This window comes from Streptopelia decaocto (assembly GCF_964273445.1).
Source record: "Streptopelia decaocto genome assembly, chromosome: 3".
In the NCBI taxonomy this organism is placed as follows: Eukaryota; Metazoa; Chordata; class Aves; order Columbiformes; family Columbidae; genus Streptopelia; species Streptopelia decaocto.
In genome coordinates, this window is record NC_138656.1 from 44,559,481 (window position 1) to 44,575,135 (window position 15,655).

Genomic DNA, 15,655 nt, shown 5'->3' on the forward strand with positions numbered 1-15,655 from the left:
AGCTGCTTTCTAGGTTTCTTCCGAGCCTAGGTTCAAGCAGTTGCTGTGAATTACTACATGGTGAGCTGCCAGTCATTTTTACATGTATTCTAGAAATCTGGATATAAGTTAATAGATAAAATATTAAAATGTTTTGAAAAATTTTCATCTTACAGATAGAAATGGAAAGAATGGTGTATTTACTGGAGCAGGGGACTCTGAATGAGAACTGTGCTTTATTCTTTTCTGTCCCAGACATGCTGAGTGACTAGTGATAAGCCACTTACCCTTTTTGTGCCAATAACCTTCAATGCAAAATTGAAATTACCTAGTTTCTACAGCAAAAAGTGTTTTACAGAGAGGGAGCAGAGTTACCTGACAGAATAATCATTTATTTCTTTTGTAAGTTACATAGTCACCCAGCATTCACGTTTTCATTATGTTCTCTGAATTGAAATCACAGCCCCAGTGAAGTAAGAGCAGAAGTTTCCACGTCCTGCAGCAGGTCCCTGTTGCACCCGCCACAGAAAACAAGGTTTTTCTTCTGCCTCCCCTGACTGAAGTGTCAACATTTACAAATTTAAGACCAAGTATATCATTCATGTAGATTTTATTATAAAGTTTTAGCAAAAAAAGAACAATATGTTAAAAAAGTATACATGAATTTAACAGTCCTTTAGAAAATGCATTTTAAAAAATGGTGAGAATCACGCTTGTCCCTGAACGTAGAGTTCATAGTTTGCCTTTAACACAAATTTGAAGTAACCACTATGTTTCAAGCTGCCAAGTTCGTTCGATTGCATCAGGTCCTCCACCTCCGGTAAATATTCACTTAACTGAACTCCTACAACACAAAACCTTTTATTACAGCACTGATAAAAGTACTTTGCATTAGTTCAGATGATTTTTAAGTAAACACCTGTGCCTGCCTCAGAGTTCAATTATTCTTTTGGAATTGAGATGATCTAACCCTATTACACATGTCAAGAAATACAGTAAAGCTTAAATAGCCTGTAAAACTGAGTTTAAAAAAAGGTATTTCCTACCCAGAGAATTTATAATTAAACCTAAAATTCTTAAACCTTAAATCCAAGTCTTTATATAACACTTCACCAAAATTAATAAAATAAAATTTTAAAAGGGCAAAAAGGAATATCAGTAATATAATAAGTATTTATGTAATCACTTGCAACATTTCAGTCTGGGGTGTGGGAATCTTACAAGAGAGAAGAAATTGACAGGATTGAACACACAAAACTAGAGCTGTTCTGAAGAACTTCATGTCTGTATTTTTGACATGGAGCATTGTCTGTTCTGGAAAAAGTTCATAGGCAGTAATAATTGAAACAAACTCTGACTCTAAATTCCTTCCCTCCTCTCCCTGCAGTTGTAATTTCCATGGCCATAATTTCCCATGTTCAGCTTTAACTGGGGATGGTTGCGTTTTTTTTTCTTGTAGGGAGGGAAAACAACAACAAAAAGAAGCTAAAATAGTTAAAGCTTTTCCGAATGACAAATAGTTATTAATCCCTTATCTTACAAAAGATAAATATTTAACTCCAGAAGACATACTTTACTGTACAGCAAGAAACTGTTAAAAATCCAATGGCTGCCCTACTGAGCAAGTAATTGGTAAATCTGCTCATTTCTTATCCCCTCAATATTTTACTAAGATAGAATTAGCTCCATATGACTGAAATTATCTAGCAGAATGCATATGGAAATTTTTATTACTCCGGGAATTTCTTAACACTACTTTTATATGTGCTCATCTTAAGCAGCTTTTGAAACAACAGTTTCAAGAGGTCCAATTAAAGTCCACTTTACCTTCTTTCAGTAGTTTTTGTAGTATTTTCACAAATATGCTATCTTTAGCTCTTTCAATTGGATCATCTTTACCATCTGAACTGGACCATCTGCAAGTCAAAGAATAATTGTGGAATGAATTGGACAGAAGAAATCAAATGAAAACTAACATGAAAAAATATGCAAAATAATTTGATAAATCAAAGGTGATTAAGACATGTTCACATGTGTTATGTGCTTAGCTATATCTCAACTATCTTGTGTTAATTATTCCTTATTCCAAGAATAAAACTGCAATAAAATTGCACTACTATAACATAGTCTAGTTAGAATAACAGAAATTCTTCCCATCTTCTAAACTGTAAAAGAAAACATTATTTCCTTGATAAAAATCAAAAATATTATCAATATAAGGATTACCTATTCTCAGTAATTGTATTTTATGACTGAGATGATACAAGTACAGGTTTATTTTTTGGTAGAATGAAGCAAGAGCAGCAATTCGCTAGCATTTTTGGAAAAAAAAGCACCAACACTGAGAAAAGGAAGGAGGAGGAAAAAAATTGTAAAGTGTAAGTTTCAGGCCTGTAACAGTACACACAGACACAAAACAAATACTGTTTGCCTCATTTGTGATTAAATGTGAAGGTGAAGACTCACAAGTGAAAGTCTCATCTGTTATAAGAAAATCCCAAAGAGATTTTTCTATGAGAAAGATTATACCTTTATGTGTAGCAGCTTTAAGCCAACACCAACCTAACTTCCTTTGCTGCGGTTCTTCAGTTGTGAAAGTCTCCCGTTCCAGATGTGAAACCACCAGACAAAAACAGTTCACGTATTTCCCCCTTAACCAACATGAAGCTCCCTGGACCAACGGGACACACTTGCAACAGATCTGGACATGGCTCCCAGGAGCTATTACTGACAAATTCTTGGCACCTCACCGCAACCAGTTTTACCCTGTATGTCACGTAAACTCCCAAACTCTAAGATGTAATCTTTAATTCTACTGGGAAGAATGTGAGGGAAGGAGGGAGCGATCTGAGGAAACAAATCACTCATAGGCACAGACAACACTGTTCAGTGCAAAGTGATCGCAAATTGCATCTGGGTGGCCAGTGGAGCGGATGAAATTTTGTCAGCATTATATATGATTTGAATGGTTTAATTATGACACTCAGAACTCTGCTCTTGGCTCAGGGTAGAAAGGACATAAACCAATGACTGGACTGGTGCCACGCAGGAGTTCTGAATTCTCCTGTCCTGAAAAGAATAGGAAAGGAAAAAAACACTTGGAATAGTGTGAACCTGTCTCTGCATGTTATTTATGCCATTATGTGACAATAACTTAGCTATGTAAGTAGGAATTTATTTTCTACAGACCACTGTCCTTTAGAATCTATCCTATACATGAGCATCAATCCAAGTGCTGCTTATTTCCATTTTAATCACAAATGGCAGAGTGCACTTGGAACGTGTTCTCTCCTTGTGTTTTCTTCCCTAGGTCCTCTTGGAACGTGGATGGGAGCTAGAAAAGCTGGGTAACTTCTGAAAATGAGAAAGGAAAGGGAGAAAATGCCATTTGAGTTATTTAACCTGGGAGAGAACAGTAGCGCTGATTGACAAGAAGATTCTTCTGACTAATTGGATTCAGCTGTATTTGGTGATGAATGTCCATAAGAGGGGCTCTTTTAAGTAGTATTTAAGCCTTTGACCTCTTACAGTCAAGAACGCAGCTGTAGCTCAAAAGGGTCATGAACACGTCAATGTGGTTCAATGGCCAAAAGTGAAATAAAAGTTTACAAGAGTGACCTCTGCATATTTCTTTTAAAAGGCTTCTATTTGAGATGCTTCAAAGTAAAAGAAAGCTTCAGCATTGGTCATTTCTTCTACACTAGCAAAGAGTTCAAGAGTGAAAGCTGCATGGGTGCATTTCTATCTTGAGTGCTGAGAATGCATAGAGTAGGTTGCCAGTAAGCTAAATGAACAAAGTACTGCAGATTTTTTTTTCTTTTTGCTGGTGTTTCACTTTACAAATAGACACATTCAGAACAGATAGTTTCTACTTTACTAAGCTTATACTATGAAATTCAATCTTTTCAGTGAGCCAGACAACAGCATACTAACACGTAATTCTGGACAAGCCATGTCACAAATACTCGTAGTAATTTATATTCATAGTGGGCTTACCCATCTCTTCGGAGAGCCTTACAGAGAATTTTAAGTTTAAGATCATTTACATCCACTTCCTCTTCCTTCAGTTCATATAAGGAGAAAAGACAGGCAAGTTAAAATTATTTGGTTTTAAGAAATAATCAAAGAATTAGATTATTCAATTACTGAACATTGTTTTTAAACACATGCTATTTTAACAGGTCACCTGATCAGACTGTTGAAACACCAAAGAGTGTTCATTTGCATTTAAAAACATGGCTCAGACTTTCTACATGACCACACACTGCTGAAGACTGACTACCTCAATTTTAAAAAGGGTTGATTTTAAAGCATGTGAACAAGTATCAGTTTGTAGAACAGCATATTCTAGGCAAGTTTTATTTTAAAATGTGCTACACGGTGACTGAAGTCAAGGCTTATTTTTTTCAGCGTGGCCAACCTAACAAGCACGCATTAGGGCCCACATTAGGATGTACGGTTTATGAATATATTAGTAAATGTCTTCAAAGGTACACATTTGTCTTGGAAAGGGCAGTCCCTTCATTGCACAGAAACTGAGATAATTGGTGTCAGAGCCCCTTTTAAAATATAACGTCAGAAAAAAAGACCATCTATTTTTTTCCCCATCTCCATGTGCTGAAGCATCACATCTACTTTAAATTCCTCCAATAAAAGAAAGCACAAACTCTTCCATTGAGAAGCCTGGAAGCAAGAAGATGGGTCGTGATGTTACCACCATCTGTAATTTGTGTTGAACAGTTTTACTGAAGTTGTTAGACACTCAAATATCTGAGTCAAAAAAATCATTTTGTATCTCATGTTTTTAGAGTGGCAATTACTTTATTTAGATATAAGAAACCAATATAGTTGTCCCCATGAATTCTGTTGACAAAATTTAAGAGGAAAACTAATTTACAAGTAAGAACCAAATGAGCTCACTCAAGTATATTTTACTGCAAAATATTGTTATTTGGACTATTTATGTTATAAAAATGAAGGGGGAAGTTGAAATGCATTTTTTTTCTCTTTTAAAACTAAAGAGAACTCAGAGTAACATACTACTCTAAGTAGTGATACTCTTTCCTCAGTACACAAAATATTAAACACATGACAAGTAAACATATTCATACATAAAGCAAAAAAGCCCTAGTTAATAACAGTAATGTTATTAAAAATAAAATTTGATTAAAGAAATGCAATTAAACAAATTTGAAATAAATTTAGATTTTAAAATAAATTTAGTTATAAAAGCATTTTTAATTATCAAATCAAAGTTACTGCAGTCCAACCAAATGGCACGATGGTGTTTACAAAGTACAACTACAGAGAGGATTTTAACTCGGAGCCCTATCCACACTAGCAAGAATTGGGATAATCATAAAGGAGGTCTCATTTTCAATTAGTAAGAAATACTTTCACTGAAATAATACAACTTTAGCTTTTTAGCAAAGACTGTTGTTAATTCAGGTTTGATGCTTCTGAGAAGTTGATTTATTCATGCTTAGTGGAGAATTACTCCTGACAATATACTAGATGGTAAAACCAGATGCAGTGAGAAAGCAGATCCAAAATCTGTGGTTCGATGCTATTTACATGTTAAAAAGCTGGTGACTATCCCACACTGTCTCATGACAATCAGAGAAACTGCCAAGAGGGAAGACACAAGAGCTAAACTACTGAAAACAGATGATCTTTGTGCTGCTTGGAGAAAGCCAGGAGAGAAGCAAGGCTCTAAAAAAGAAACTGTAGACTATAAATGGGAAGAGAAGATGAGGAGTGTCATTTTTCTTAAATGACCTAAACCACGTTTTGCATTAAGTATCCGGTGACTTAAAAACAAACTGAAAAAACACATCAGGGGTTATTTTTAATTACTGCACACTAAGCTAATAAGTTACCTGCAAATGCACCATCCTAGCTTAAATAATAACAAATAATTTTTTTAAAGTCTCTGGATTAGAAATCCTTCCAAATCTTTTCTTACCTCATCAATATATTCCAGTAGATCAAGTGCTTTCTTGAAGTCATACTCGTTGGCCCTTCTGTTCTCATCACATATGTACATCTATGACATGAGAGATTAACGTGGAGAACTATTTTTAGCCTACAAACTAATGTAACTGATATCATGGACGACTCATTGTGGGAAGACCACCATGTATTTTCCACTTACATGACCTTCTCATGAAAATATGTCTTGATTCAACTGCAAGTATTTTTATAGTAAGGAATATACTTAAGGTTTTAGAGCAGCATTCCACCTACATGACAATGGTCTGTGGACAAATGATATTGGATATAAGGCTGCTAGGTTTCAAATTTAAGTGCCATTTAAGGCTGTAACATTCCTGGACTATTGTAGCCAGAGCTCAGCTCCACAAATAAGCTCTCAGAATTATTTTGGTAATTAAGCTCAAAGCAGTACTTAAGCACACATACAGCCTTTCACCGTTTAAAAACAGATATGTCTGACATCAATATTTCATACTCCACTCCCCCAAAAATTCTAAATTAGTACCTTAAAGGAAAATTAATGGTCTTTTTCTTTACACTTTCCAAGTTCCATTCTTGCATTACAAGTAGCAAGTATGAGCATCAGTTTGACAACAGAATTCAGAAGGAAAACTGTCATGGTACCAAGCACTCACCATGTAATGAGGGACACTTCCTGATCTCCTCTAATTCCACAGATAATCTCACTTAAAGACACAGGTAATGACTTCAGAATCTGCTATCAGCCTTGTTTACATTCTAGTTTTCTTAGAACAAGTGCACTGACAACTTTTGATTTTCCACAGGATTACAAGAAAAGGAAGCACAAAACTGACTGCAAGACAGGACCTGATTTGTTTTGCAAGGTGTTGTTGTTGCTCATCAAATCTTATTTCTGTGCATCACAGGATGGTAAAAATATACTGGCAATGAGGCAGAAACAAGAAGGCTACTGGTTGCTGGCTACCACCAGAAAGGGGTGTGGAAAGGGAGTCAGCACCATTAGTGATCCCAGGACTGGAGCAGTTCATATTTCTGTTTCAGTGTGGGCCGGAGGGGTTGGTTTGTTTGTTTTTGAAAAAGAAACAAACAAATAAAAAAGGTAGAAAGACTTTAAGTGCAACAGGTGACCAAAAGCCTCTTCCTGCCTCTAGTCCTTTCTTTTTCGAGATTACAGCATCCTTCTCCACTAAGGTGGAATTCTAACTCCTTCTGCCTTCCAAGTTCTGTCCTACTGAGAATGTAAGAGAAGGTAAAAATCCTCTCATCTCTAAAAACTGGCTTAGACCAGTAAATCAGCCTCTGGCATGGATTTGATTATCTTCTTTTCCCAGGAGCACTTTAAAGTACACATTCAACAAAAAAGAATTTGAACTAAAACCAGCATTCTGAAGCCTGGTGTTGGCAGAAACTAAGCAAAGATTAAAAAAATTAATGTATAAGATCTTTAGGTGCTTAGCAAGTCATGTAAGGGATAAAGACAGCTGTGATCTTCTCATTTATTTTATCACACAGAGGCAGAAAACATACTGGAACTTCACCTGTGCAATGAAGCAAAACACAAGATACTTACATCAATGAGCTGAGATACAGACAACACGGGCATATCATTGAGGTTCAGCTGTTTCTCTGCCAGTAATTGTTCAGGAAGCGTCTCTTGATGTAACAGAAAGCGTTCCTGTTCCGATATTTCTTGTAGTCATTTAAGGAAAGGAATGTTTCATGTTATTAGAATGTAATAATAAATTATATGGAACAGTAATAACTGTCAAGTCACAATATTATTCAGGTCTACAAGTGTTTGTTATGAAGCATTTTATTTGGACCCTTATCTATGTTCCTGAAGCAGAGAAATACTTCTACTTCGATATTGTCATCCAGGTGAACTATTTCTTACTTTCCACTCAGGCTTCCAGAGCAATGCAGACTGATAACCCTTCTCGAAATCACAAAATAAATGCATAGGTTTGGAGGGAAGTTGTTGCACTATGCAGGAAAGTTGGTTGCAGTTTTTAGGAGCTCTATTTTGACAGAAGATTTGTGCCATTGCCCTGCTCCAGCTCATGAATTATCCTATTTTGATTGTTTTATTTTCCAGTATAATCTGCTTTAGGCTTATAAATTATTACTCAGAAACAATCCAAACAGAATCATTTCAGCCACAGCGTGTGAACCCTGCCCTGTCCCCTGCAAGTTCCATTGCTTGGTAAAGAAGCATTTTATCTGTCTAAATAAAAAAGCAGAATGCAGCAGAAATAATTATTCTTTATCAATAGAAAACTGATACACAAAGAACGTAAGTTTTAAAAGCTATGTCATGTGTCAGAGAGAAACGTGTAGCAGAGTAAAGTCCAGACCAAGTTTTGAGAATCCATTACTCTACTGAAATAAAGCTCTGATTTCCCCATTTTTCTACAGTTTTCCTATTTAGAGATGAGATTCTTCACATTAGCATAGGGTTTTCTCACAGCGATGAGAAAACTAAATTTTTGCTTCAAGGTTTCACACAATGCTTTCACACATAATTTAAAGGACAGAGGACATTATTACAAGTTAAAAATAATTTGTGAAGCCTACTTAATTATCATAATAATCACCTGCCTTTTTCAACAGGATTCCTTTTAAGAATTGTAAAAACATACACGGATAGATGTGCAGATAAACAGAATGAAGCTTGAGTAATATCCTTGAGTAGTATTTCAAAGCTTCCCCCTGGTGGCCAGTATTAGCGTAACTATTAGTGTAGAATTGCTTTTTCACAAAGTCATAGCAACACATGCTGCACAAACAGCATCAGGAAAAGGGTATTTCCCAAAGTGACAGGAAAGCAGAGCAGTGGAACTGTTGCATTTCGCAATGGAGCAAAACAGTCATCCCTACTTCTCCCATTAACAACTGTTAAGGAAGTTTCTTTTCCCCAGGTTTCCGCTTTCAGCTAAAGCATAATGAAGCAACGTCACTCTAACCTTTCTAGACACTAAGAGTAAGATGCTGAGAAAGCACTTCTTGATCTTGAGTACTTACGTTTGTGGGCACATTATTACAATATGGCACAGTTACAAGATTTCCTTGTGCAGCCCAAGAGTCTCAGGACTTGAGAATAATTCAAAATTGAGAGTTATTCAATAAACAGGCTTTAAGAAGTAAAATCATTTTTACCTTGCATCTGAAATATAAAATGCAGCTTCATCTACTGCAGAACTGTCTAATGACTTCTCAAAAAGACTGTGCAGCTTGTTATTTATGCCAATATTTTGTGTGCTATTAGAAAAAGTGAAAAGGTACAAAATCCCCTCAGCCATAATCCTAACTCACAAGTGAGGGTGAATACTACAGTTACTGCCTCATGCTGTCTTCCTGCAATGAGAACAATCAACCTGCTTTTCCTTACCACATTAAGTTAGAGCCCTCAGACTAATAGATTAACTATCTGCAAAATTAAATAGATTAAATATCTGTAAAATTCTAATTCAATAACTTCAGTAGTCTATTCTTCACTGTGCTCTGTTTTTATTTCTTACCTTCTATTTTCTCTTGCAGTATATCTTCCGAGAAGTCAGATGCCAGCGCAGCTAATTTGCTCAAGCCAAGAAGTGTTTTTTTCTTTGCAAAGTATCGGGTCTCCATATTTGCTAAAGTCTGCAATGTTCTGTGAGCCTGAAATTAATAAAGATGTTATAAACCAGTTTTAGACTTTAACATCAGAAGGTTAACAGATAAAGATTTACTCTGAGCTGCAGTCTCACAGATATTGTTTGTAACAGTATAACCCATATTTTTAAAAGTTGTACAACTTGCACATTAAAACTTTGCAATACACTCTTCAGGAAGAGAAAAACAGCTCAACTCCAATTATATCCAAAGAACATTTTCATTAGTAATCACAAAAAGTTATCTTATGATCAAAGGATGAATTGGCTTTGCCATAAAAAACTTGCAAATACGCTTTGACAGGACAACTTTGCATAGAGATTGATTTACTTGTTAACTCAGGAATTTGAAAACCAGGATTATACACATAATCATTGCAGTAACCAAACATTTAGGCAAGAATTTATATGCCTGTTGGACACAGAACAGAAAATTTCTAAGCACCTACTCAGAAATAAACTATCCAGACTGAATTACTTGTGTATTTTAGAATCCTTGTCCCCTCTTCATAGTGCTTTGCTGGGAAAGACAAAACCTCAGTCAACACAAATGGAAAGTTACAAGACTCTCTGGACGGTTTCTGTTGTTGTTGTTTGTTGGGGTTTTTTGTTGGTTTGTTTTGGGGTTGTGTGTGGGTTTTTTAAGGGTCATAAAGGATTATCAACCTATAAACATTGCCATGCACTGCATGCTTAATAGATATGCACATGGACTGAAAGGAACAATATTTCTTTAGAATTAGTTTATTTGCTAAACTGAAAGACATTTGGAAATCTAGCAGAGGGAAGGGGAGACTGATCAACAGGAAGTAGGGAACGAATGACAGGGCAGCCTACAAGGCAACAAAGAATCCAATGTCACATTAACCTATCCACATGCATATCAGCTACTAAAAAGACAATGCTGCTTTCATACTACAAGTAGAAAATCTATTGATTACTTTAATCACTTTTGTGATACCTCCAAATTATTTTGCTTTGAATAGTTAGTTTTGAAATTTCAGTTTTTCCCTTGCTGGATAATCTGATGACCCTATTAATATTTCCTGTAAACTCTCAATTCCACCAAAGTGCTGATCACAAAGCCACATAAAACTTCCTTGATACAAAATATTAGTCACCAACAAGTGATGAAAAGCAGCCCTAATTTCCATTACATGGTGCAGTGGCTTAGATGACATACCAGTGGGTGCCTGGAAGGAGGCTGTTGGAACTGCACTAATGATACATGTCATCTCTCCCTTAAGTCACTTAGATAAACTGTCATCATGATGATGAATCAGAACTAGATCATTTGCCGACTTGTATATGTACTTGACTCATTTAACATATGGTATTTCGGTTTGGTTGTATTAAGAAACCCTACCTTTTGCAAATCCTGACTATTGATTTCGTGTAACCAGCTTAGATGTTCATGAGCTTGCAAGAAACTGGCTAGCTGTCCATGCTGAGCAATAGGCTGAGACAACAGCTTCCCTCGCTTTCCTTTTTCTAAATACCAGCGAAACAGGAAATCTGAAAAATTCTGAAGATAACACGAATATGAGTAGATTTATAAAGTTACATTTAAATACCTTGTTTGTCTTTTAAGGCAAAATGTTTCATAAAATACAATTGGTAAGAACCTGCTTAACAAAACAAAACACACACGCACAAAAATAACATCCTGTTGATGAAAAAACTTAAGAGTTCTGATAGAAATAGTGTTAAAAGGATGGATCAGCTACAGTGCAAGAGATGCTGATACACACAGCAGGGTTTATCCTTCCATTGAAGTGAAGGAACTGCCAAATGTAAATTCTTACACGAAGAATGGAAATGGGTATCACATCACCCACAATACAAATCTTATTTATCTGTTTCTTCCCGCTCCCCTCAGAATTCTGTGCTTACTACTTTCTTTCAAATGTAAGTTTGCTTCTGCTATCACTGTTTTTGAAACATTCCCTCCCATCTCCAGCTGGACCTACAACCTTAATCCTCTCAGTCGTTATAAAAAACTAATGACTTGTTTTGCAGGCTCAGGGTAAAATACACCATTGAGTTCCGCACAGTGAATTTTGACTCCAATTTTCCACGTTACCCCATATGTATATGGAAATACATATGCATTAAAAAAAGCAGGACACGCCCCCAGTCATAACTTTTGTAGCGTTTCAGGTGCAAATGTATTATAAAACACCAGCTGAAGGAATTTAAAAAAAGAGTTACCTGATCTGCAAACTGAGTCATGTAACGCTGTAATCTGGCCTGGTTGTCTGTCTGCTCACACATTTGCACCAGGATATCAAAGTCACAGTATTTCTCTGCTAAAGCAGCTGCCATCTGATACTGTCCCAGGGAAACTAAGTAAACAAGAAGAAAAAGAAGTTTTATCAAATAAGCTCATCTTTGGCTGTTGAGTGACTGAGAGCAGAGACCAGAAAAAAAGACAAGTGTCAACTGTTTACAGAGGTATTACACATTCCCAAAGAAACATTTGCCTCACTGCATCCATAGCTTGTGCACATGCAAGCTTACGTACCTACTGCTCTGTCCGCAACACAAGAAGGAAGAAAAGGTTAGAGTACTAAATCGCCAGTATACATACTATTTTCTCTGAAAATCAGCAGCATCTGCTATTTGTGGTTTTGGCGGAGAGAAAAAAGTCAACCCATGACTTAATATCTGAAGTAATATCCATTTAATTGTGCAAAGTGACAAAGCAGCAGGCAAAGATTTTGATAACAAATAAAGCAAGTAAAGGTAACACACTTTGAATACAAACCCTATTATTTAAAATGCTTCATTTTGGTTCAAATGCATAAGAGTTAGCAGAACACACAACTTTCTTTGTAAGGAAATCTTAACTTTAGACTGAATATAATGATATAAAATGTATTTACAAATAACAGAGCCCACAAACGTCAGTAAAACTGACAATGATAGTTTAAAGACACTTCCTAAGGTTTAAGGATTTTAGAAGGCAGTGATTATTAAATTGTTCTATTTATAGCATTCACTTTTAGTCTAAAAATTAAACTTTATAGGCTTACTAAAAAGTATTGGCTCAGAGTTATTTCCACTTAACAAGGGGTCTTTTCTTTCAAGTACTCATTAAAGATTTGACGACACCTGACAGGTTAAACAGTGGGTTTGATTATTAAATAATCAAGATTTGAAAAGTAATTATTTCTTCATAAACACTAAACAAACTTTCAGGCATATAAATGTATGTCAACTAGTGACACTATAAACATTTAAAAAACCATCAGCCAGCTGGCACTTGATAAATTCCTGCCAGAAAAATATAACAAGTTAGCAAAAACCTCAACCAGAGGTATGGGCATGGGTGGTATGGATGCAATTCTGTCATCTGTTGTTATTTTGTAAATACCCCAAAAATCATTAAAACAGCCACTTACACTCTAAAGGCAAACACGTGGAACAAATAAAATTCATACACAGATGCCATTTACTCCATCAGATTTGCATGGAACATTTAATCCTTGCACGAAGGAAAACTGACAGTACTTACGGAGAGGAGACAAGAGTTCTGATCTTTTCTGCACATACTCCATTTCCACGTTGCTGTATCGCTCTTGATCAGCAGGGCGGTCGACAGATTTCAGCTGAGAAACGTAGCCATCCAGAAAACAATCCAGCAGTGCCAGCAGCTGCTCAGCCACCACGCTGCGGAGGTTACTGTCCACCTGGGGATACACCATCTTCAGAATGACACCATGCTGACGGATTATTGCTGCACGGAGGCCGCTAGACGCTTGGGGAAACAACACAGTGAACATTAAAACAATAATCCTATCACCACAGGAATCTACGCTGAAGTATAACCAAAAGATTACTACACATAATTAAAAAAAAACAAACAACAACCCAGAAAGAAAAGAAGCTAATAAACACTTTCATTTTTTAAAATAAAAGAAAAATAATTTAAAAAACCCCACAACCAAAAAAACCCAAACAAAAAACCACAAACACATACTCCCATCTACCTTTGCACATTACATTTGGCCGAAACGTAGTAAACAAAAAAGAACGGAAACAAAACCACCCCCTGAACTACACTGTCAAATATCAATGCCAGCTGTTTTTCAGAAGAAAATAATCACTTGCATGATCTGTAAGGATGTGGGAGATTTGAGTGATTTCCTTGAAGTTAATGGACATTGTATGGAATTGAGCTGAACAGGCCTCTGAGACCTATGTATTCAGCAAGAGAGCAAGAGTCGAGCAGCCTACGTGTCTTACGTGACTTTATACAACCTTGGGTAAAACAAAAGAAAGACTGTCTAGTGAAGAAAAGAGTCAGCAAGTCAGCTATAATGTAGATACATTTTGTTTAATATTAGAGCTTATGTAAGAATTGTATAATCCAATCACCTATTAGTTTGCGGCGCGTGAACAGTAGCTATTGACCAATTACAAGCAGCCTTCTGATGCGTGGACAGCGCGTGGACAGGTCAAAAAGATATTTAAGGAGAGTTATAACAAGTAATAAACGGCTTTGCTTAAATTCATATTGGATTGTGTGGAGTCCATGATTCTTCGCCCTCGCAAGTGGTGACCCCGACGTGATCCGAAAGGAGAATTTACGGCGAGGGGACGACTGCTGTGAGGAACGAGCCCTGGCTGGAGTCGGCGCGGCTGGACCGTGACCGGGACGCAGTCTGCGGGCTGCGTGCCTCCTGAATGATCGCTGCAGAAGCGACGGAGGAGGAATAGAGGATCCGATATCGTTGCAACGGACACCCAAAGAGGTGAGCAGCCGGGGGCGAGAGGAGATGGGGCAGAATATATCAAAAGAAGAAGAAGCAATACTGCGTTTCCTCTCGCATATCCTCTCTAGGAGAGGGGTGAAATATGAGGAGAGTAACCTCAAAAGACTATTAATTTGGTGTAGGGACAATGGATTTCCTGCCGATCCGTCAGGAGCTTCTCAGATAGAGACTTGGGAAAAAGTGGGAACTGTTTTGTGGGAGGCGGTTAGCCGTGGAGAAAAAGATATTCTTGGCCTTGTAACCGCCTGGCAACTGATAATTACTACACTGAAACAGTTAAAAGCTGAAAAGACTGTTACACAAGGCACATTTGCTGCATTAAGTCCTATAAAAGAAGAAAAGACTGTTATGAGCCTTAGTGACTCAGAACAGGCGTTTCCAGCTCAAATGCCAATTAAGTTGCAAGTTTTTGCTCGTGATCCAACACAGTATTCACTCCCAGAGGAAGTGCTGGCAGAGGAGCCGTCTGCACCTCCCCTGGAAGAAGAATCATCGAAAAAACAGAGTGAGCATATTGAGGACACGGAAACTGATAAAAATACACCGACCGACTCGACGAAGAAGAAACTGTTTTATCTTGCTCTGCCGCCGTCTACACCGCCTGCTCCTGAACCTCCGATTCATTCTGGGTTTCCTGATAAGCCTAAATGGGCCCAAGAGCTTATTTGGAAACTGGAAGGTTTGGAAAAACAACAACAGATTCAACAAGCCTATTTAGAAGATCAACTGAACAGAGAAGACATGATAATACACAGACTAGAACAGAACATTTCTGATAAGCATTCTGGGGGGGCGGTGGGAGGTACGGGAGGTACGGAAATTGGGGGAGGTGCGGGAGCTGCGAAGGGTGCTGTGGGTGGTAATCCTACCATGAGGTGGCAGAGTGTTATAAAAAATGCATTGCTTGAAGGGGAAGTTTTACCGTCCGCATTGGGGGGTACAGGGAATGATGGAAAACAGAAACCTAACTATTGGGCTTCTTTTCCTTGGGAAATAATTAAGGAGACTAGGAAATCGGTAAAAGAATATGGGCTACAGTCACCTTATACTCAAGCATTTATTGACAATATTTTTACTACTAATCTTATGACTCCTTCAGATTCGCGTACATTGATGCAAATGATACTAACACCAATTCAGCAGTTACTGTGGCGAATGCGTTGGTATGATTTGGTACAGCAAGCAGTACTACAAAATCTAGAAAGGGGGGATGGAGAGCCATTACGAGCAGCGACAATAGATATGCTCTTAGGTCAGGGAGAGTTTGCTGATGTA

The 15,655-nt window shown here is 37.2% G+C and overlaps 1 protein-coding gene across 1 annotated transcript in view; it reads right to left on the bottom strand.

The window, feature by feature from the left end:
• Positions 1–572: 572 nt before the first annotated feature.
• NUP133 (nucleoporin 133) overlaps positions 573–15,655 on the bottom strand; it is a 43,193-nt gene continuing 28,110 nt past the window's right edge. The window contains exons 18-26 of the mRNA XM_082049180.1: positions 13,120–13,362; positions 11,814–11,947; positions 10,969–11,127; positions 9,474–9,609; positions 7,526–7,644; positions 5,945–6,025; positions 3,976–4,040; positions 1,807–1,895; positions 573–823 (exon numbers count right to left, since the gene is read on the bottom strand). Of these exons, the coding sequence (XP_081905306.1) occupies positions 687–823; positions 1,807–1,895; positions 3,976–4,040; positions 5,945–6,025; positions 7,526–7,644; positions 9,474–9,609; positions 10,969–11,127; positions 11,814–11,947; positions 13,120–13,362 (1,163 nt within the window). The 3' untranslated portion in view covers positions 573–686. The remainder of the gene's footprint in view (positions 824–1,806; positions 1,896–3,975; positions 4,041–5,944; positions 6,026–7,525; positions 7,645–9,473; positions 9,610–10,968; positions 11,128–11,813; positions 11,948–13,119; positions 13,363–15,655) is intronic.